The sequence below is a fragment of the Postia placenta genome (genome assembly GCF_002117355.1).
Source record: "Postia placenta MAD-698-R-SB12 unplaced genomic scaffold POSPLAscaffold_5, whole genome shotgun sequence".
Taxonomy (NCBI): Eukaryota; Fungi; Basidiomycota; class Agaricomycetes; order Polyporales; family Adustoporiaceae; genus Rhodonia; species Rhodonia placenta.
Genome location: NW_020169836.1, coordinates 587,524 through 609,984, shown reverse-complemented (window position 1 = coordinate 609,984; position 22,461 = coordinate 587,524). Strand labels below are relative to the sequence as shown.

General features: G+C 51.3%; 7 protein-coding genes across 7 annotated transcripts; 5 read left to right on the top strand and 2 right to left on the bottom strand.

Moving 5' to 3' along the window:
- Positions 1–1,353: 1,353 nt before the first annotated feature.
- POSPLADRAFT_1045678 (hypothetical protein) lies at positions 1,354–3,978 on the top strand (the record flags this gene model as incomplete). Its single annotated transcript, XM_024478828.1, has 8 exons — positions 1,354–1,769; positions 1,798–1,837; positions 2,051–2,178; positions 2,217–2,235; positions 2,965–3,075; positions 3,431–3,432; positions 3,545–3,626; positions 3,862–3,978. 8 exons carry the CDS (start codon positions 1,354–1,356, stop codon positions 3,976–3,978), a joined length of 915 nt encoding a protein of 304 aa, XP_024340103.1.
- Positions 3,979–9,030: 5,052 nt separating this feature from the next.
- POSPLADRAFT_1055360 (hypothetical protein) lies at positions 9,031–9,913 on the top strand (the record flags this gene model as incomplete). Its single annotated transcript, XM_024480635.1, has 2 exons — positions 9,031–9,837; positions 9,890–9,913. The coding sequence occupies 2 exons, from the start codon at positions 9,031–9,033 to the stop codon at positions 9,911–9,913; spliced, it is 831 nt and encodes a 276-aa protein (XP_024340102.1).
- Positions 9,914–10,274: 361 nt separating this feature from the next.
- Positions 10,275–11,172, bottom strand: POSPLADRAFT_1039489 (hypothetical protein). Its single transcript, XM_024477553.1, has 3 exons — positions 11,009–11,172; positions 10,641–10,947; positions 10,275–10,583 (listed from the first exon to the last, which is right to left on the bottom strand). Exons 1-3 carry the CDS (start codon positions 11,054–11,056, stop codon positions 10,531–10,533), a joined length of 408 nt encoding a protein of 135 aa, XP_024340101.1. The 5' UTR covers positions 11,057–11,172; the 3' UTR covers positions 10,275–10,530.
- Positions 11,173–11,404: 232 nt separating this feature from the next.
- POSPLADRAFT_1045675 (hypothetical protein) lies at positions 11,405–12,805 on the top strand (the record flags this gene model as incomplete). The annotated part of the gene is made up of 3 exons (XM_024478827.1): positions 11,405–11,451; positions 11,510–12,280; positions 12,619–12,805. 3 exons carry the CDS (start codon positions 11,405–11,407, stop codon positions 12,803–12,805), a joined length of 1,005 nt encoding a protein of 334 aa, XP_024340100.1.
- Positions 12,806–16,862: 4,057 nt separating this feature from the next.
- POSPLADRAFT_1045674 (hypothetical protein) lies at positions 16,863–18,726 on the top strand (the record flags this gene model as incomplete). The annotated part of the gene is made up of 8 exons (XM_024478826.1): positions 16,863–17,027; positions 17,215–17,218; positions 17,388–17,463; positions 17,845–17,902; positions 18,047–18,092; positions 18,417–18,492; positions 18,521–18,611; positions 18,664–18,726. 8 exons carry the CDS (start codon positions 16,863–16,865, stop codon positions 18,724–18,726), a joined length of 579 nt encoding a protein of 192 aa, XP_024340099.1.
- Positions 18,727–18,956: 230 nt separating this feature from the next.
- On the bottom strand, positions 18,957–20,540 carry POSPLADRAFT_1065664 (hypothetical protein; the record flags this gene model as incomplete). The annotated part of the gene is made up of 6 exons (XM_024481983.1): positions 20,410–20,540; positions 20,149–20,357; positions 19,588–19,674; positions 19,460–19,530; positions 19,095–19,133; positions 18,957–19,017 (listed from the first exon to the last, which is right to left on the bottom strand). The coding sequence occupies exons 1-6, from the start codon at positions 20,522–20,524 to the stop codon at positions 18,957–18,959; spliced, it is 582 nt and encodes a 193-aa protein (XP_024340098.1). The 5' UTR covers positions 20,525–20,540.
- Positions 20,541–21,425: 885 nt separating this feature from the next.
- On the top strand, positions 21,426–22,413 carry POSPLADRAFT_1045672 (hypothetical protein; the record flags this gene model as incomplete). The annotated part of the gene is made up of 5 exons (XM_024478825.1): positions 21,426–21,688; positions 21,736–21,739; positions 21,761–21,886; positions 21,940–22,336; positions 22,388–22,413. The coding sequence occupies 5 exons, from the start codon at positions 21,426–21,428 to the stop codon at positions 22,411–22,413; spliced, it is 816 nt and encodes a 271-aa protein (XP_024340097.1).
- Between the last annotated feature and the right edge of the window lie 48 nt (positions 22,414–22,461).

Below are 22,461 nucleotides of genomic sequence, written 5' to 3'. Positions count from 1 at the left end.
CAGTACAGACACCCCAACTTCACGATCAAACTCGATCGTCCGATCGGTGTGTGCCCGCATCGGCTACCTAAGAAGGCACAAGGAACCTCCGCCAAGGAAGATTGCTGACGCGCCTGTATCACATCAGCACACGATGGCTTTGATGCTGATTTGACCGACGGTCGGGGACCCAGTTAGCCGCGCTCGGACTGGCGGAGAAGGCGCGTTTCGCGTATGGCAACACCAACACAAGGCTAAGAATGTTATGGGCCGTTTGCGGATATTCGGGACTGAACAGGCCCTGTTCCACGCACGAGAAACGCGGCGAGAGGTATATTCGGGGGCAGCCTGAAGCCAGCGTACATCGCCACCAACAGCAAGACGAGGACACAGTGCCAGGCTCTAGACTTCCAATTTCCTCCGTTCTAATTGCGTTTCGAGGTCCACACGTTGTAGACACCTCAACATAGTCAGCCTAGGGCTGCGGAACTTATAGCAATGGAAGTCTGAGTCCAGACCATAACAAATTAAGCTTACGGCGAGATTTCGCCAGGCTCACCCCGGGGCGGTTCGTGTAATATCATAACACTAACCAGGCAAAAGACGTGTATGATTCATAACGATGTTCGGATACGTCTGTGGCCCGCAGCAGGATAGTACATGTAATCTTGCAGCGAGGTGGTGTCATGGACGTGGGCTGCAGCAACGTGGAACAGACGGTGTATATGTCGATGACGGCAGCAAAACTCACAGCTTTTGCTTAATTTGACTTCCCGATGAGAAGCCCCACCCTCGTTGAATATCGTCAGATTAACTTGCTAGATACCAGGGCGTACCCCACTGTGAATGACGCCGTTGCTAGTTGCAATAGCAACGTACAGCCCGAGCCCCTGGAATAAGACAGGCGGTCAGGAACAGCCTTTCGGTGAGTGGTCCAGCGCCGATGTGTCCCGTCAAACCTATGCCACGTTTAGACCACGTGCACCAAGGGCGATGCGGATGTGATACACTCCGTTGCGGTGTGCAAATCAACGACCTTGTACTTCCCTCGCGACAATGTACGTCGCCAGCCTCGTGTTACGCAGCATCGTCTGTTCGACAACATGCAGATCGTCTTTACACTGATGCACAGGGATCTGAGATCTCAACTTGTGTGCCGCTTGCGTGCGCTGATGAGCCTCACATGCGGTGCAAGTTGACCTCCGAGCATTCTGGTGTGCTCATGGAGGCGGAACATACGTGCAGATATAAAGCTTCTTCAGGATGCGTAGCTTCCCCATCTTCACCGCTCTTCACAGTCTTTGACAGCCCATCTACTGGTGCCATCTCTAGCAACAGCCTATCTCCATCAGCCTTGGCATATACATCCTACCCATGAACCCTTACGCCGCGAATCACTACTACCCCATCTACCCATCGGGATCATCATACGATCCATACGCGGCAATGGCCACCCAGTACACCCCTATTCCCTATTACCAGACATGCACGTCAAGCCACGCATCTCAGATCCAGAACCCCGGGCTCGTCCACCGCGTCCCGTGCCTCTGGGGCGGCGGCACCTGCTCGATCATGCTCGACGACGTCTCTGCTGCCGGAATCATGCGCCATCTGCGGGTGTACCACCTCTGCGACCCTGATCGCCCGTGGGACAAGCGTGCCCGCGGAGTATGCGAGTGGGGCGGCGACTGCGGCAAGGAGATGGCATTCGCGAGCTATGGCAAGCACGTCGCGGCGGTGCACTTACGCAGTCGCGTGCAATGTCCATACTGTTATCGCGATGTCGGGCGGTCCGGCCTGCTGGAACGGCATGTTCAGAACTACTGTCCGAGTGCACCTCGGTAGTGGCCCGCTTCTGGTAAGCATCATATATATACCACTGCTCAGCGATGAATTGGTGCTGACCATGCTTTTGAATAGCTTGTTTGAATTGCGTGCATGATTGTATGATAGTCTCTATGCCGACATGCTGTCTTGGTGTATCTTATGTTACCTAACCTAGTTCTGCGTTGTTGTATTCGCTACTTAGACCCTTGGGAATCCCCATTAGATTTCTTGTACTTCATTTCAGATTCCTGCAGGGCTGCCTGGTGCGGATGTAGACCCGGTGGTATTTGCGCAATTCGATGTGATACATATATTCCTACACGTTACCAACCGCCAAGTATTATGTATCGACGTAAGCGATCCAAAGCTGGCGTTGTCGCTGGTACTCTGACGATCTATGATCATACTAGGATCGATCGTCTAAACAAGGTAAGGAAATCAACCTGTTGATCATCATGCAAGAACACATTAGACTAACCTTCATGCAAAACCTGTACAATTCTCAACTTGGTGACGACGGAGAGTGTCACTTCTCGCGAAGGGTTTCCCGCATCCCTCGCACACCTTTGCAGTGCTCTGAATGTGAACAGAGGCGACGTGCTTGCCCACATTCTCACAGTTCATCTCCGAGTGGCAATTGCCACCCCACAGGCAACCTATGCGCCGCCTGTTATTCCATGGATTGCTAGCCGGAAAGTGAAAGTCCTTTAGATGACGTGTGATCCCAGCGGGTGACACATCGTCGAGGCTAACTCCGCATGAACCGCCGCTCCATTGGCACGGGAGTCTGTTATACCTGATGGTAAGGAGGAAACGTTCATAGTGTTGTCGTGTTATTGAAAGGAGATCAAGGACGACCTATCAGCATGCTGCCTAATTCCGATACGGTTCACTTACTGATCAATTGGTGCTGACATTGGTGTACCGGCTATTATGGTGTCTTAAGCGAACTAGGGCTGTTAGCAAGTGCGCCGCACAAAGACAAGCACAAGACAGGCTCACAAGGAGTTCGAGAGTGTGTAGAGTGCACGGAATGCTGGTCGAAACTGAGTTACACAGAGAACGTTCAATGATACTTATATACTTACCAGCAAGCGCAAAGCGGATCCGCCTGGTGTCGCCTTGACACCATCGCAGGGACGCCAGTGACCCTTGTAGGAAGCGCAGTTTGGAGGTAGACGAGCCACCGCGAGGTGGCAGAATGAAGCTAATGTCGTAGCGGCGGCAGAGCGTCGGAGGTGGCTGCTGGTGGAGGGCGGGGGGACAGCGGTACGTCCGAGGCCGACAGATTACCGCTGAAAGAACATTAGTGCTCGCTCGGTCGCACACCAGCCTATCGGAGCACGCTGCACCATGGGTTCTCGACTCGATGTGCTGAACTGCATGACGAAGAAACTGCGACGCACACCGGTAGCGTCCCGCGAAATTATCGCCATCTCCGCGAATCTCGCCAGTCGACTCGCAATGCATCCATATCAAGCGTAATGGTCTGTTGACCTTGTTTACAGCCACCTACTAACGCTGCCGTAAACCCGCCAGCTGTCATTTGGCACGTATCTGCGCATCGAGACACTTGATGAACAAACGACCGCAGACTCCCTATGGTGTCCAGCACCCCCGGCAGCTGTAAGTTACCGGCTACTTGCACAGGGACATCGGTTACTTACTCTCTGGATGGTATCAATGGGACACACCTGCTACATCCCGCCGCACGTTGATGCCTGCGCGTCTTTCCTAGCGGCTCGGCGTCTTACCGATGGCGCCTAGGGGATCCCGCAATGTTCTATGTCACTGTGGGCGAACCAAGCCTAATGCCACTGGTGCGCGCCCGGAGCTTGCCTTCGAGGATGCTGTCGCGGCAGAAGCAATTGCAGAAGTCGTTAGATAGACGGGGCGTCATAAGAAGACATGGCATGCTTAAGGAGTATAAGGGTATATGGGTGCTGCAATGTATGAAGGCAAAAAGACAATTACTAGACACACGCCCTGCCGAGTTGTCTGGCTTGAAATATCTCGCAAACATTCGCGATGCTATCATCTCGTGTCAGACTTGAGATATATTCCCTGCAACTTAGTGAGAGAGTGAGAGAGGGGAAAAAGGAAGGGGAGACTCCAAAGCACTACGGAGTGGGTATGAGGAATGCTAGTTCGGTACCTGCCTGCCCTCCCTAATGACGGCTAGTAAAAAGATTCCCGAACGCTAGCTGTATAATTGCCGTCGGGGGGAAGGAGCGAAGGCAGCGCTTGGAGCTTTAGCTTGACACACAGAATACGCCCGAAGTACCGCTGAGACCGATCGCTGGAACGATAGTAGACCTTACGAAGACCCTTACATACACTCAGACAGATATCGCGCCCACTTGTCGAGCAAGTTGAAATGCGCCCTTCACTATCAAGCCCATTGAATAGAACATGTCAATTGCTCGGATGACAGCGATGTGCTGCTGGATTTTGGATTCAACGTCGTCAGCAGAGCATAAGATCTCAGAGCAGATGCCTGCTCTCTGGACTTGCCCGCTATGGTATAACCTATGGACTGGAATGTCGTACGGCAAATAGTGTATTCAATTGTAGTAGGGTGTTGGAGAGTCGCTGAGACTAAGAAACTCGCGGAGGCACTGTCTGGCGCTGTACTGAGCGGCGATTTCCGAAGTCCTGGCGCTTGCCTACACTGTGAGCGCCTCCGACCATTTGACGACTACTAAACTTGAAACTTGAACATTGAACGAACGGGTGCTCATGTGGACAGATGCCTGTGATATGCGACGATTCAGCATACTGCTATAACTGCTCCCTTGCCAGAAGTTACATCCTGATACTCGTGACTAATCGCGGTGGTTTCAGTGTAGAAACGAGTGTCGGCGTCGGGTTCGAACGAGCGAGCGTGAGGGTATACGGAAGCGAGCGGCGCGGGAAAAGATCAAATACGAAGCGGTTTGCCTCGTCCTCGGGGCGGGGAGGCAAACGCGCGAGGAAACTACATGCGGGAACTCAACCTAATATAGCAAAACCTTATCTAAATAAGGTACGAAGGAACAAGGTACTATCGCGCCGCAGCGCGGCGGGTCGGCGAGCCGGTAGTCGGGCATGCGCTCGCCCGGTTGTTCCAACATTCAGGTTTTACACAAAGCCTCTCACATATGTGTGAGGGTCTTGCTACAAGACCAACTTGTTCATATTCTACGGGTAAGGTCCACGTGTAGCATTGCTGATGAACTACAAGAACATACATCTGCGGGGAGAGACCATCTGGTAGGCCGGCTGCCACTATCCTGCATACTCCCCGCCATACGCCGCTGCCTTTTAATTTCCGATACATCCGGTGCCATGTTTCCTTTATGCATCGCGGCGTCTTGCGTATTTGGCAGGTCACTTTCCGTTGTAATTACCAAAAAGGGGCGTGCTTAGCATCAACCCTCGCAGTCTCGCGCATGTAGTAGGGAGTCGGCGAGTTGCCCGCGATGAACCGATTACCACGCTAGTGCTAGTGAGCCCTGTTCAAACGTAGGCTGCCGTGACCCTCACCGAAGCTTAGCCCACCCCCAAACCGCTCTTTCTCACGACTAAATATCTCCGATGGGCGTATCTCTTTGGACTAAATCATGCACTTCCGGCCGTCCACAAAATGTTATGCGCTCACGTCAAGGAGGTATCGCCGAGGAATTTGCCACGCTATCACCGCGCGGGCAACATCCTGACATCTGTATCTGTTAACTTGCCACAAATATGTTTCCTCTGATAGAATGTTCGGCGGAACGTGCGTTGGGTCGCAGACCTGCTACTAGAAACGGATATCTGCTTTCTTTGTTCTATCGGATATTACTGCACTCGCCGCACTCAGGGTGCACTGTAGGGCGCTAGCAAAGATCAGGGTCGGTGTCCACTGTGGTTTCTGATATTGCCCATCGCATCCCATCGTGTGGACTGTGGACTCGTTCGTATGGTGGTGTCCTCGCACGGAGTGACCGGTGCGTGTGGTCTTCCACCCGCTTTCTCGGAACTCTCATTTATTGGCGCTCAGGGTCCCGAGGCAGCTCTGAGGCATGTGCAACTTTTGTTCATGTATCGGTGTCTTTGTCCTACCTAGTGGAGAAAGGTGCACCCTTTCTCCACAAGCAAACGCTGACCACAAGGTGACGTAGCACGCGCTCGAGTCGAGACGGCAGTGTATTTCAAAATGGGATCGCTGCTAGCTGTAACGACAGCATATTGAATCAACTATACGCTTGAATTGAACATCCCTAGAATTGACTTGTTCATCTCATTCTTGTATACTTCCATATGTAAACCTGGGCCGCGTATGATTTCGTCCATAATGTTCTCATGTCCCCTGCTAAATGCTAGATGGTCGTTTTATCAGCTTTATAAGAGGTCCTGTATCCATATCGATAGACCTACCCGAGAGTATTTGTGAGCGGAACTCGGAATCAACGCTCGGCACCATGATCCCGACCTGGCCAGACCCGGCCAGGTAGGCTGTTGTTTCCAGGGCACACCTATCCGCCCAAAGTGCGCTTACGCACATGTTAAGTTTAATAGGTCTATTGATATGGGGTCTGCTGGTTCCATTCACAAAACAGACATCTAAACATGGTGAAGACTTTTATCATTGGGAAGTCTGTAATATTACTCACGATGAAGTCCAGCGCCATACAGTTACTAAACATCGTAGAATTTCCAGGTCTATTCCGAGCATGCGTGTCGTTGGCATTCCGCCCAAAGTTTGGACCAAATCCAGACCGCAGGATCTATGAAGTAAGAACGAAACTCAGCGAGACACCGATTCGAGTCTAGTGACCAAGTGACTAAGCGCGGAGATTGCCGACTGCCAGAGATCGAAGTTGAGCGTAAGCAATCGGGGTCGTGCCAGTTGCATTTTTGAAGGCACTTGGCGACCTTTTCAATATCGGGTCTATAGTCGCCTTGAGTCCTACTGCTCCTCATTTTCTCACAAATTACAATATTACGTCCAATTAGCAACCCTAAACAGTCCGTTGTTTCTTTGCCCTTCAACACTCTTTCTTGTCTTGCTTTTGTTCGAGTTGACAAGCAGCAGACGTCTTGCTCCGGCTTGACGAGCGGACCTGTTGATTGAATAATCAGCATTGGCTCTAGTGAATGCTCGTAGGCCCCAGACCGCGAATCCGGCATACCATTTTAAGAGACGGCATAGCTCGCTACCCTCTTCACCTCCATGCGAGGTTTATTTCGTCTTCCGAACATCTAGTCGTTTCAAGTACAACGCTACTGTTCGTTCCAATGATGCATCCATACTGGACAAGTAATCGCCCAAGTCTGGCACTGCGCCTGTCATAGTTACAAACTACGCTGGTCACCTGCCGTGTAGGTACAGCGTGCAATCTCATCATTGACATACATGCCCCTGATGAGAATATTTACTTGGAACGTCACCCATCGTCCTGTGAAGCCGCCACATTCTTCAGGTACGTCTCACCTACACTGTCTTCAATAAACGCCGTTGATCAAAGCTCGCCGATGACATCTCAGGGTCCGGAACCCAGGGAAGCACACGCTTCGAAGTCCGCAAATGATATTCTCTGGCGCAGTTATGGCAGATACCCGCCGTTCGTTCCGTGCTTCTCCAAGAATACTTCCGCGCATCGCCCAAACGTAACTCGTGTTTATACAGGTTTCACACAGGCTCGGGTACTGCGAACATTGTGCTTGGTCTATGATTATAGTCTCGCCGTCTTCCTGTCTCATTACCCAAAGAGAAATATGAAACATGGAAATGCCAAGCTTCGCATCATAGATCTCCTGTCGTCATGAGTGCGACGTATAACCAAATGGATGACTTCTGACTTCAGAAGCATGGCTACAGGCCGGCGAGCGCTGGCCGTTCTCGCGTTTCATCGTCAAGTATCAGTGTTGCGCTATCACCGCGAATGATATAGTAAATGCGTCCCTTGAAGGTACACGACTACTTCATTTCCCTTGGTGAGGTTGGATTATTCCGTCTCCGTCGACATTGCTCGCGGACATCTTGCTTCCTAGCTTCTTTGGTTCTCAGACAATACCACGGGCTATCTCAGGGCACAAGAAGACCCACGTTGCCCTACCAATCCTCGAATTCTGCGGGCTTGTCGGCCGATGATCTGCTTGTCAGTAAGGAATCTCCACTCGCAAGCAGGACAAGTAGTGTTACTGTGCATCTCCGCCGTTGATACAGCGCCATTATCGGTAATCACAATGATGTCGATCAGTCGTTACTCGCAAAACAAGCTACGGCTTGAGTGGAATCTCGCACAACACGATGAGAGGCATGTTCGCAGAGCGGCTTGGGAAGAGCTGATGGGTACCGCGAAGTGGTCTCAGATCCTCGTGCCAGGTACAAATCTGATGCTAGAAGCCCTGGTATGAGGACGACAGCCTGTCGTGATTCACGAAGCTGCATGGCCAGTAGAGTTTAGCGCGCCGCCGGCCGAGGAGTGCCATGCGTAATACTCCCGACGGATCTGTCATGTATCGACTTGTGCGTGCATTATAGATTGTCGTTCGCAGGCAATATACGCCGTCTCACGCATTTGCCAGGCGGCGGGTTGTCCTTCGTCTGGTACACCGATTGTTTTGTTTTTCCCTGTGCGGTGCCGAAGCGACTGTTGGCATACTCCAATTCTTGCACCTCGCTGGCCACGCCATGGATACGCTGTACCAGGACGGCTCGGGCGGCCGGCGATTCGTGATGCTCAATTGTCGACCTCGAAAGGCATGCAGCATGTTGATCCGCAGCGTGGGTATATCTGGGTATGTGCCCGGAATAGTGGACTCCGTCAATTGTCTCCATGTCAACGCTGCCGTAGGCGAGTCGCGGTTCAGTGCCGCGTGCCCGAGGAGCCATTGGCCGGCGCCAGGAGGGATCTTGCAATTGGCACCTCCACCAAGAAACGCATTCCGAGATCAGGATCGACGACAGGCGGGAAATTCCTTTCCCATGCATGAATACCCGGAGAGAACAGGCTTGCAATGCGTCACCCCTCCGTATACCCCCTCTTTTTGATACACTTCCTCGCCCGAGCCCCTGTGGAGTTTGACACGACCGACCCTCTTTAGAGCAAGATATTTCGTTGGTCTCTCACCGTTTCACAGGTCAATTAACAGTCGGGAACGATGAACGGAGAACAACCTACAGGAAATGTGTTCTGGGATCGACAGTTGCACGTAGTCGATGAGCTGCCGCTGTAACAAGGCTGACTAGTCTACAGCATGGTGCCTTATACCTCTGGCGTTGGGGGTGGATTCGACGCGGCGCCTCCGCGTGTACACGTACCGCAGAACTATGGGGAGTCAAATATCGTCAACGACGACGACTTACGCGTCGCTTTCAACACCACCTCCGGTGGATCCTTTCCTGCACCACCCCATCCTGACGCCTTTCCTGAAGTCACACCTGTGTACGAGCAGTACTATGTCCCATCGGAGGTGAAGCACCACCTTGGGGACATGATACGACAAGCGTGTCGGGACCCAAGCATACCTCAGCACTACAGGATGTGGTATGAGCTCATTTGCAACCCTTCGTCTAGGTTGCAGGTGGAGATTGGCGGCGAATTGTTGCCACTCGAGGTATCTCCTCATACAGTCAATATGCAGGCTGATGGGCAGGTTATATTGAGCACAACATGGGAATCTCCTGGTGTTTCCTCCGGTGCACCGCCAGTGGCCGAGAGGACAAATATACCTTATGAGGTTATGCCCGGCGCAAATGGAGCAATGTGCTGCTGGAAGGACTGTACCATTGACATTGGCTCAACGAACATAGCCGATATCGAGGGGCACCTGAAAGCGCACCATTTCGGCCCGAACGAATGGGTCATGGAGCGGAGAGGGAAATGTCAATGGAGGGAGTGCAAGTATCGGAAGGAGCTCTACTTCAAGAGCTTTGCGAAGCACATCGCAACACATCATTTGTGTTCTACAATCGTGGAGTGCGCGGTTGCTGGCTGTTCAGACACATTTTCGCGCCGGGATGCCATGACGAGGCACGTCAGCCTCAAGCACCCAGGTCAAAGGGTACGTCTCCCTACTGCCCCCTTCTCAAAGTGTTGGTTTGACAGAGAGATAGATTCACGTCGAATTGGAGGGATAGGGAGTCAAACTTTCGGCTGAACGAGCTGTACCTTACCTTTGTCTGATTTGATTGCAACTTGAGCATATCCTAGCGCTTGGGTCGGGTAGTCATTAATCAAATCGGTTGTTGTTTTATACATTCAGGCGCTCCCTGCTCGATGAGCGGTAAGAAGAAAAGGGGAAAACGTTGACTGGAACAGCATAATCGCGGCGTTAACCCGTGCATAATCTTTCGGGATTTGCCGATAGGCGCTGAAGCTCGGCCTTCTTGCACGTTACTAATATTCAGGACCGCCCGAGCGGTGGTCATGCGGGTTTACTGGGCCCACAGCGCCGAACCAAACATGGGTCTGCTGCCGACGGAATGTGCTAACTCAACGCAACTCTCGTCCATGTGGGCTTGCACCCGCGATCAAGAATTTGGCTTGACTACTATACCTGCATAATGGAGCTACTAAGAGGTCGCTCAGTCCTGTGCAAGATAGATATCTGCATAGCCGCAAGTCGCTGAGATCTTTGATGCAACTCCCCCCGTAGCTCTTGCGATAATCTAGGCGGTCACATTTTATCTCGATGAAGTTCGCATCCGCGTGCTGCTTGAGCTTCCCGTCATATATGCTCCAGGTCCTGTCTCGGCTATGATGGTTTTCTAGGTGACAGCTTTGTCATCATGCGGATCCATATGCGAAGTAACTGCGCTCCTGATTATTTCGTTTGCTTGTGTTGCATCTCATAGGCCGACGCAGGCGCTTTACTGGATATACTGTTTGCAATGCAATTATTGAAATTATCGACGGAAGCATAATTCCATCCACGTAGCTCGCGAATGCTCCAATTTGTGTTTCCCTTCGATGCATCCTCAAAAGCTTGCGAACGTACCCAAGCTCTCTCATACTCATGCTGATGTTTTATAGGCGCCAAGAGGAGTTTTATCTTGCGAGGAAGGGCCGGGCAGGTATTGACGAACTGTTCCTGCGCTTGTGAGGTATTCTGCTGTGTTACAGATCTTATGAATGATGGAGAGACCACACTAGATTTATCGATTTCTCCCAGGTGCGCATGTGCAAATGTCATCTTGGTTTGTCCCTTGACGTCTGACAGTGCTACTTTGCAGGACCTGCCAGCTATAAGCAAGGTGCAGAATTTGTCTTCCACGAGACATAAGGCCATAATTGTCAGATTTTCCGTACTTACGCTATGGACATTACGATCACCGTATTCGCGATGCGATTCTTGTCGGAGTAATACTTTGCGTCGCAAGCGCGTCAAGCCCTGAAAGTACCATACGTTATCCGGCGTAGAATTGGGTCCATACAAGGGCCGCTTTCTGAAGGGATCTAGAAGGGTATTACCGGAGATGTAGATCAAAACGGACCACTCGAACACAGCTTGGACTTCTTTCGTAATTTCCCCTCCCCCCGCGCCTTTTAATGAGAGCTCGACTCGGAAAGCGCGGTATGTACTTCTACCGCTTTTCACCCACAACGTCTCTTAAATTGCCCGCAGAGGGATGTCGTGGGATCAAGCCGGGATATCCGAGGACTATATGGAATCCGTGTACGTTTATCCTAGAAGTCTAGACCTGACAGCTCATCTTGAAGTACAACCGTGATAGGCAAAGCAGTGCAGGATATCCAGATATCGCCTCCCAGCCCTACTCCACGGCGATGGTCAGTACAGCACTCGAACTCCATGCGCACTCGGGATCGGACACATCATATCAGCCCTACCACAACATCGCAGGAAGAGTAGCGGATGCTCCCCTTCGACAGGCCATATATGCCATGCCAGCCCTCGGTTACTCCTTCCAGCGCAGCGAGGATACTCCTTCATTGTCCACTGCCACCAGTATGCATCGGCCACGCCATGAGGGGCATACGACTATAGCGATCTCCGCGGGTGCGCAGGAGTGTCTTCGAGACGCTCTGTATGGCAGGAGGACGTTGGTCGACATCCCCACGGACCTCTGGCACCAACTACATGCAATATGCGAGCATTCGACTTTTGTGCATATGCCCGCCCCTACTCCCGCGAGTAGTAACCGCGATATCGGTATCCCAGCACAGCCTTACAGCAGCCAGCGTATTCGACCTTCGGCATCGATGCCACTTGCGGTTAGCCCGAGGCTCGACGCTCATCCGATGCCTTCTGCTACCACCTCCTACTCTCCGACAGCCGAGGTGTACCCCGCTGGAGGAGAGCTTGATCCTAGCACAAGCTTCCGCTGCCAGTGGGGCGATTGTAATGGGGTCATCACTTCGCCCAAATTCTCATCTATTGAAACTCACCTCAAAGCGCACCACTTTGCCCAGGATTCTAGTGACCCCTGGATTCCAGGAAATCGGGGGCACTGCAAATGGAGCGGCTGTACGTGGCCGCAGCCTATGTACTACCGCAGTCTCGCGAAGCACATCGCTACCCAGCATCTGAGGTCAACTTCCGCGGTTTGCGCTGATTGTGGAGAAGATTTCACTCGTGGCGACTCTAGAAATAGACACGCGCATCTCAAGCATGGTCGACAGAACGTCGGTCAAGGTGAGCCACATTGACGCCTCTGGGCTACAGGCAGTTGACGTGATTACGGGCTGTAGGCTATGCTAGCACCAATGGAAGCGCTGCATAGCAAACACTTCCAGAACATCTTTCGATTTCTAACTATGATGTATTGGCTTGCAGCCCCTGTCTACCATCCATTGCTCCTGCATAGCTATATTTACTCGAGAGCAAACCACCTCTATATCTTTCGTGCGGTTTCGTCTTTTCACAAAATAGTCGACCCCCGATTGGTCTGCAGATATTACCAAGGGTTTGCGTTGCAAGATATCTACTGTCTCTGTCATCGGATAGTTTTTGGATCCTTTTCGGCCATTGCGAAACGGAGTTCGCATTCGGTCTCGGTGGTCTTGATTGACAGATATACCGAGAAACCTGTGCAAGATAATGTGTGCACGGATAGGCTCGATGCGGCATGCAGGATATCGAAGCATGTGTCGGGCCCAGCATGAGTCCGACCCAGCATGAGTCCGACCCAGCATGAGTCCGACCCAGGGGGACTTGGCGAAGCGTCCTCTCTCACAGCGACAAATTACCAAATTTAGCCAATGTTTCTGGCAGGCCCGCCGTTGCATAAAATCATCGATCTTGGCAGACTCAACTCGCTCCAAAATGTCACCTCCGGATTGTTCGTTGGTCATAGACAATCAGCGGCTTCTGACTAATGATGATCTGAGCCCTGCCGACGGCTTCAGGACGCTTGATACATTTCGTTGTAGTCTTTGGCTGTGTTCATGCGGGGAGTCAGTATCCTGTCGATTACTCCCAGCGCGCTCATGTCCGCTATGTACTTCAGTTTGAATAGCTCTATAGTATGAATTCCCCGTGATCGCTTCATAACCCGAAGATCCATGTGAGTACGTGAGTGTCGGCGAAAGAAGAATGACAGCCGCCGAAGATTAGTATCACGTTTGGACGCGGACACTATCCGATCAAGGGAAATCTTTGAAAGAGAAACGCCGTGAACTTGTACGAACAAACCATACGATCAATCAAGGGCAAGAACACTACCGATCTCATGCGGTCGTGACAATTGAGAAAAGGCCTCGTCAACGGGAATTAGTACGTGAATGAGTACCACTAGTTTGGCGCCAATGTCATAATTATAAATGCACAATGATGATCAAGGCCACAAAGAAGATGTGGCCAGGCTATCGAAGCGAAAGAAAATATCGACGTGAGAGCTGGGCTTCCGTTGGTCTACCCAACGCGATAATACCCAACTAGCAGCGCTAGAGCTTTAACATTTGATTTGCTAAATCGAGAATATTGAATGGTGGACGTACCGGTACTGTCATGTCACGAATATTCTGTGATTGATAGAGCTGGATGCTTGTCACTCCAATATGTAATGCATCAAATTGACGACATACTGTCATGTGGTCATTTCGACATGAAATCATCAACTCGACAAAGATGATCAGAGTGCGGGCGCAGTTCTTGAGGTAGTCCTTTGTCTTTACCCTTTATATCCTCGTGGCGATTCTCTGCGGGGACATTGAGGAGATCTACTGCCCGTGCGTTCGCTGTTTTGGTTATAAGACCCGCACGCTGGAAGCTGTCGAAATAGGCGACAGAGAAGCATGCGGCTGCTGTGGTGAGAAACAACAGTGGTTCCGATACAGTGGTTTCGGTGTGGTGTTGTGACCGAGTGTGCCCCCAATCTGAAGGCGGCTGCCAAATAAACATGAGCTTAGCTGTTTGTGCGCATCAGTATGCGATAGGAGTGGACAATTGGGAACACCTTCAGAGTAATACTTACTAACTGCGATCTTGAATCTGTCAGATCGTCTGACACGTGCAGAGTGAAGATCCCTTTTTTTGGCAGGTGCGGATGTTGAATCCCATTTTTTACCTGTATGGCTTACTTGAGGGCATCTGAACTCTGTGACCATGTATTTGTAACAATATTCACCTTGAGGGCTGCAAGAATGTAATGTTGACGCTCCAAAATCTGATGAAGTTGGCAAGCGGTGATCTTGTTTGATCTAGATCTCAAGCATTCCACCTATCAAGGCCTGTATTTGATACCATACACAAGCCAGACCTTCCGACATCTCGGTGATAATTCCCATACGGTGCTCTCATGCCACTCACCTATATTCATGAGCACAACCGACCAGATATTCTCATCTTTCGATGGGCTTCAGGTCTCCATTATTGTCAACACAGGAAAAAAGAAATGTGGGGTCCAGTGACAGAAACCGCTTGAACATGTCAGTGCCCATAGCTTTACAAACGATGGATCTCTCACATGCCATGCAGTCAGGCGGAGCTGACGACATACACATACAAGCTCTACTTTTGCATCTGCGGCAAGGCTCAAGCGAGTCCTCCTCGCCATCGCTCCGATATAGGTCTGTGCAAAGACTTTGCGGTGCGCTTATTGGGTGTGCAGTGCATATATGTTTTGCAACTGACAGTAGGAGCAGACTCGCTTGAATTCATGCCGTCTGTGTGCGCGCGGAAAGGTTGCTCCGGGGTCCTTTCCACCGAGCGAGTCAGGCCCCCTGACTCTCAATCTGTGGTGGCTGGAGCCGCGAGCGTCTAAAGCAATGATCACCTCGAGGCAAGGTCAGCTCGGGACGCCAGCCTCTCAAATTCCCGTCAAATGAAGTTCTATGTCAAGCAGATATATCTAAGACAATAGCACGCTAGCAGGCCTAGGTGAGATGTATCCGGACTTTGCTGTCGCTAATGCAGGATTGCGACGCTCCCGGCTGACCTGTTCTGGCCACCAGGCTCTAGAAGTTCTATGGAATGCTAGTGGAAGCAATGCCCCGTATAGATGCTGTACCTGGGTACCGCTTACGTGCAATACCCGCTCCCAAAGCTGTAACCACGCTACAATGCGTACGGACATCCGTCGGTGAACTCTCCAAGCTATAAACTTAGCAAACGGTTCGCAGCCAATCCTGTTACTGCGATCCACAAGCCGATGTATAGGGATGCGCCAAGTGAGCTGTTTCTACCTGCGGCCACACCTACTCCTGCTGCGTCGGACTGTTTGTCATCACTGAGTCAACCGCTGCAAAGATTACACCTGGGGTTCGCCCTGCCCATTTGTCCTCTCCATTACCCGTGTGGCTGCTCGCGTGGTATGTCCATGACTCCACTGTCGTGATTGTACATTGACTCCTGCAGGAAGGGTACAGGTGTTCCGGCATCATTGCTATGATCGACAAATTGGTTCACGAGTATGATGCCCGATGTAGAACGTTTTACTCGTTCTTGCGGTGTGAGCTCATAAATAATGCGGTGATCGCACTTACCCACTTTGTGTAGATCTCTATCCGCTAGGTAGCGAGCGCTGCTTTCAATTTGTCCAGACTATCGCGCGCAGCTTTTGGTAGTTGTCTCGCGCTCCCGTAGTCATCGTATGCCGCCCGGTTCCTCATTACAAGGATGCTCCAACCCCAGAATGGTGGCGCAGACTTCCCGCTATGCGCTCGACGATGTAGGTCCGGGGATCTCCTCCGCGGCTTGTGTGGAGCAGATCGATAGGTAGGAAATCGTGCGTAGCGACTATAGCTGAAGATGGGGATGTCTGCGTGAGTAGCAGGCAAGGGTCTTGTATAAAGAGCGATGAAATACTCTGCGTTGCCTTCACTTCAGTTGATCAGGCGATCTCTCGAGTGCGTCCACTCTCTACTCTGCATAATTCGCTCTCAACGTCGCCCTTCTTACTGTTTACAGCGTACTGCGTCACAAAGCCCACCTGGTCGCCACTGACACGAGGTATTCACAAGTACGTCACATTGCAATCGTCACCCAATAGAATCTTCATGTAGGGAACTGACTCTGTCTGTAGTGAGTCAAGCTGTGCAATGCAATTGGGAAGGATGCAATGACTTCATCGAGAACCCTTCAACTCCATACGGGGTCAATCAACATCTAAGGAGCTCAGGACATCTATCGTCGTCCCACTCCGACGTAGTGAAATGTCGATGGCGCTCCGCAGGACTTTGCAATAAAGACGTGGACGCCGGTAGCCTTGGATTGCATATTTTCAACGCGCACATCCGGCGGTAAGAATGTATTTCATTAACCCACGGACTTTAATCATCACTATCTTGCTCAACAATCATTCATTCGAGGGCCCACATTCCCATCTCATCAGACGTGTACCATATGTATTACCTAGTACGCGTCATCTTGACATTATAGCACTCCCTACTCGGTAATATCATAACACCTCAATGACTGCCTTTTGCATGATTATTATTGTCCTATAGTTATATATGTAATACATACTTGCTTGATTTGTTGGGAATACTCGCCGTCGACGGATGCGTCTTTGAGAAGAAAATAGTGTGCAAGCGCCCACTGCCGAATAGCGTGTGACGTCACGCGTTAGATGGATTTGGTGACATCCAGCACGAGCGGCCAATTCGCATCGGATTTTCCAGACGGACATGAAGTGCGGCGGAATAAGACCTGCTCAGGACGACGACTCTGCCGTAAGCGCGGGCACGGTTATCGAGGCCGGCGTTCCGACCATTCTTCACAGCTGGAGTCCTCAGTTCCACACTTGCGATGTGGCGCACCGCGAGGCTCGAGATCACTGGCGCCAAATACAGGTCCATTGCTCAAAACATTGCTGTGTTCATATAGTCCGGCCGACACCAACAGTAACTGCAGCTTCTTGATTCTTTCCGCCGATCAGGCACAAATAGCCGGCCATGTACACGTCTCGGTGACCATCGCACATTTTCTACGCCTCAAATGCCTTCTTGGATAGTAGTAGTAACATACACATACTTATAGTTGTGTCTGTACCACAGCCGGAGCCGGCTATTTCGCTGAGGCGGTGCTTCCTGTCTCGGAGACTTTTTCCTGTGTAAGGTATGCGGAAGCAATAAAGCCTCCTGTAGTACGCCTTCTGCACGACCGCTACTGTCGTCATGATCGGCAAGCTGACATTCCTCCTGATTTTACAGGTCCTCGAGCCTACAAGGTCACTACAATGGGTACATGTAGCCTTCCGGGTACGCACAGCCGTCCATTGCCCGCTTGGTGAGTCGCCCTCCATTTTTCAACCCGCATATCGCACAGCGTGCCGGCTGTATATCCGATTGACTTTTAGGAGTGCGACCTTTCCCAAAAGTGTAATAAATTATGTGCGGCTCGTCTCCATGACCCGAAGAAATGAGGCATCCTCGGCTCGCAGTTGCATACTACTACAGCACAGACATGTGTGGCGAGCGGCGGCAAGCATGGAGCCAATGCACGCATATACGTGTATAATATTGCAAGGTGGATGTGTGTTGTCGTACTGCTCCTTCTGTATATAATCCTGCTCAGTATCAGTATACTCACAACACCGTCTTCGCAGCAACACCTCGTATGTGATTATCCCTCATCTCACCATTCAGCGCGGCTTAGTATCTTGTGCAGCGCATCAATATTCGACCCTACATCGGGCGCATCGTTCTCCCACGACCCATTATATACAGTATGTGCCCCTGCCGGCTCATGGATACTATGGAGCTGAAGTTACTAGCAGCCAGGTCTCCAACATTGAATGGCACAAGGACCGTCCCCCGCGCCTTGTAGATGGGGCCAGTGTGGACAAATTATCCACCATCCAAACTCACAGGGTATCCTGCAGCATCTACAACAAGCGCACGTTATTCCTGTGGATGGTATACAGCGAGCGATGTGTCAGTGGTGCCACCCCTCAGGCTATCAATGTAATCGGCCCGTGGACTATAGGAGCTTGGGTACACACATCACGGCAGTCCATCTCTCGAACCGGGGTTGAGCATCTCGCTGCAGATATAATTCGCGGCATTTCTTTTCTTTGTTTCTATTTCGCTCTTCACTGAACAATCGAACTCTCGGACTTCGAAATTGCTCTGAAATTTCTCTCCTCGCGCTGTGCTCTTTTACTACTTTGTACTGTATTGCCTTATCACCATTTAGTCTATACTCCCTCATTCCACTTTATTCTGTGATGCGTACTATAGGATCTGATACAGGCATACTGGTATTGGCATATACATGGCTTGTAGGTGGCCTTGAGTTGCATGTCTTTGTTACAAGGTGAGTCGTGACTAGACCATGTACGCAGGATCTTTTCCCACCTGGATGCGCTCAACAGACCTTATACCAACCCCGTACACATCGGACGATCAGGCGTCCTATGTCAGATAGTCGCTCGGGTCAGTTCAAACCGAGACATGCGCTCCACAGTTCTCTCACCCCGTATCCTAGGTTCTGCTGGTGACTCAGGCTGTCAACGACGTTCAAGAAGAGATACTATCAGTATACATTTAAGTTCCGGAACCAGAATGACACTGATCTGCAGGTCCTCAAACGGAGCCCTCATTGCCTAACTTATGCATGGCGCATACATAAGTCATCCGTCCACGCGAACCGATTCGTACCTTTGCATTCGGCACGTCAAATCAACTAGCAACTTTCCGAGCCCTCTACCTAACTCTTTTTTTGTAGCTGCGAATAATATTACTGTGACCTTAGCGGTTCATGATACTTCAGTGACGATCTCACTGGTACGCAGAGCGATCTTCGATGTAACCCGTGAACCCCGTTGGACGCAGTGATAAGCTCATAAATAAGTCTAGCGGCAGCGTAGGCGCTCACATTTCTCTTATATCTAGCCCGGTCATCACCGTCAGTTGCACGCAATATGCTGGTCGGCTTCTGCATCCATTCTAGGTACGCTGATAATCGTTCAAGCTCAAGCTCAAGATATGTGTTCATGTACTTGTTCAATCCGCAACACATGAGTATAGCGCGGTCAGCTAGCACTGAGTTGCAGGCTCAAAATCAGACGACTAACAAATTGCCAATGTCCGGCGCAAGAGTCTCATCAGCCCTTTTCCTTTGGAGTGTGGGAACATGGGGCACAATTCCTCGTCGACACCTGTTGTCTCAAAACTCCAGCCTCATGGCATACGTCTCTGCGCCTCCATCATCCTAAGGTGAGGGCTTCAGTCATGCCGCTTGCTACTTTGTCGCCCGAGATTATTGTGTCGCAAGCGCTTACAAAACGCAGCTGTCAGACTTGACAGATGCCCAACCCAGTGGTGCGTGATATGTGCGTCTATGCGGCGCGCTCTGACACCACATAAGCCCGCGAGTGATTTTGTCTCCTTGCAATCATGACTCGTAGACCTTGACTTCCTCTGGCGTAGAAGGTATGGAGGTGTTCTTCGGATCACCATACACCACGAAGGTGAGTCCTGTGACTCCAGCTGCGGACTGCGAAAAGTGTGGGGATTGGGGTTCTTCTCGGATAGATATCACTACTCATCTTTAACGCGGTGTCTTCAAAAGGGGCCACTCCATGCCACTCGCAGTTCTGGATGAGGACTGTCATCTACCACCTGGCAATCCCCTCTGCGAATCAATAGTCCCATCTACCGCAGTAACTTCGAAAGCGCAGAATAGGCGGCGATCGATCCACCTCAGTGCACCCGTTCACAGTTCCTGCACCTGTGGATGCAATCTCAGGGGACAAACAGTGTTTAGTACAATATTCCATGCCGTCCGGCTACCTCATATACTGCAGATTCGGGAAATTTTGTACGCGCCTCATTCGCTGACACAGAGCTCTGTAAAAGCACGTTCTCCGACTAGAAACATCGCCCCATTGCTTTACTTCCGTATTTACAACGTTGACCCTCGCTGGTTCTCTCGCACGAAGGCATAGACCTGGGTCCAATCTCTACACACATGTGTCATGCCTGCGCCATCAGTTGCCTTCAACTGCCCGTCGATCTCAATGTTAAGGGCATCAAGAGTGATGTCCGAGGCGCATAGGATTGCTTGGCGAAGAAGATTGAGGCACCGCTTGCTCTCGTCACCCGGCCCGTCGATCAGAGCTACTCGCAGAATATTGAGGCATCTTAGCTGCCGGAACATCGAAAGCCCGAACTCTCGCCCTGTGCCCAGTTCGCTCTCAGAATGCGATTTATGAATTAAAGACGTGCTTACCATTTGGTTCCAGTTGTACATATGCGCTTCCATTGGGGAAGGAGGTGAGTGATTCCCAGTCCAACCAAGCGTCGAAGCTCGATATATTGTAATGCTCAGAGTCGTCGAAGGTCATGGCAACAGTGTCCAGCTCAATAGGCAGCTCTCGAGGATGATTGTCGCTAACGTAGCCTCAAGGAGACTGGTAAGCTGAGCAGAAGCTAAGGTCATGGAAGCAACCCACTGTATTCTTTAACAGGATATGACGCGCGATTGGCCAGTACATGGCGGACGGTGAATGAGTTGAGGATCAGGCTCAGAAAGAGGGCACCGAGGATCCACCAGGTAGTCTTGTCAGGTAATTGACTCCTTGATGTTATCCGGTACATAATTGCACAAGATACTAGTGCCAACGACGGTCTAGGGGGGCATCAGCATGCATTCTCGGTAACCTCCGCCAAGGAGACCTCACTCACCTATACCGAGCTGCGACCCCCAAGCGGAAGCCAGTAATGACACTGCCAGTGCGCTCGGATACTAGAGACAGTCGACAGTTATTCCGCCCTTGCGTGTAAAAGTTTAACGTGCACATCGAGTCAGTCTGGGCTCTGATGAGCCATGCCCCGATCAAAATGGCGCGCTAACAAGTCACGAAGTCAGCGTCAAGTATCGGCGCCAATATCTCGCCAATTGAAACTACGTACGTCCACCTAATCCCGATAATTTCATATCGAGGCCTTGTTTGAGTATTCCTTTGCTCACTCGAGCACAACGCGGCTCCCGCCACTGACAGATCTCAAGCCGTTTAGAGTCGTACCATCAGAGGGGATAAACTGGCGCTCGGCAGAAGACCGCAATGCATATCCATCACAATTAAAGGCGCTATCAAAGTGACGCCACAGGCTCATTTGTCTTTCGGAAACCTAGCCCCCTGACCACTTCTGGCTGCTACGCTGCTCTCAACATTTCAGCCCTCCTCCCCCATCTGGAGCGCAGATGACGACTTGGCCCTTGCATTTCCTGCTTAACTATTGATCATGGGCTCGTATCTGCCTTTACAGCGCGATGACCCAGAGGAGTTTAGTCTGGACGATGTGAACAAGCACCCGCACCTTCAGCAAGACGAGCATCCCGACGTCACTAGCGCTGTCAGCGAGTCCCCTGGAAGGTCGCAGATGTGGACGGACTGGCTACTCCTGCTCCTTTCCCTTCTCGTTGCTGCTTCGTCGTGTGCGCTTTATGCAAGCTCGAGTAATCGCCTTGCGCCGCGGGATGCCCGTGGGCTGCGCATGCCGGACCAGTATCCAGGGCTTGAACATCTCGATTTCCTGGCCAAGAAGAAAAAAGGCTAGTATGTCTCGAAACATCTTAGATACTTCCCATCCTCATGGTGCCGTCAGGACCTATGATGATCTTTCCCAACTACATCATCCGGGCGAACAAAGCCATGCCAGACGGTATCTACGAGAGGGGCTCACATGTCGTGCTCAGTGATAACGTGAGTCTTCGCTTCTTGCCCGTCATCTCTGCTCATGGAATTACCCGCTGCAGGACACCATGTTCTACCAGTGGCACATGCGTGACTCAAAATACAAGACCTGCTACATCGACGCCGTTGTGCCTCCATCGGAAGAGCTCCGCGCGGCAAACAAGTCATACACATCCTCGGGCTCCCTTGCCGCGATCCAGGTCTGGAACGTGACCACGCCCACGGGACGCCTGACCAACCTCACGTGGAACACACGTCCCGAGCGTTTGACTTTGCTAGGCACTGTCGCGTTCTATCCCGATGAGAAACGGAGGGAGATGTTGGAGCTCATGGACGGCTGGCAGCTGTTTCCCCCGACCCCGCGCTTCGCGTGCGGAGAGAAGAGAATCGAGACGTTCGAGATCGTGTGCGAGGGATGCACGCTCGAATTTGACCAGATCTTCGAACCAACGCCGTTGGGTACGTGTCCTATCTGGTGTTATACTTTTTAATACTGACAGAGTGTTGTAGCATTCGACCTGCTTGAACTTGGCTGATTACCTAGAGGTTGCACTACGCTCGCGTATATCTCTACCCATGAGTAC

What these genes read in the sequence shown, in the direction of transcription:
- POSPLADRAFT_1039489 (XM_024477553.1), bottom strand. Translation starts at nt 11,056, where the DNA reads ATGTCTCGTGGAAGACAAATTCTGCACCTTGCTTATAGCTGGCAGGTC. An exon ending in TTGCTTATAGCTGGCAGGTC is followed by an intron (nt 10,948 to 11,008) that starts CTGCAAAGTAGC and finishes GCACATGCGCAC; the next exon opens with CTGGGAGAAATCGATAAATC. An exon ending in CAGTATATCCAGTAAAGCGC is followed by an intron (nt 10,584 to 10,640) that starts CTGCGTCGGCCT and finishes GAGCGCAGTTAC; the next exon opens with TTCGCATATGGATCCGCATG.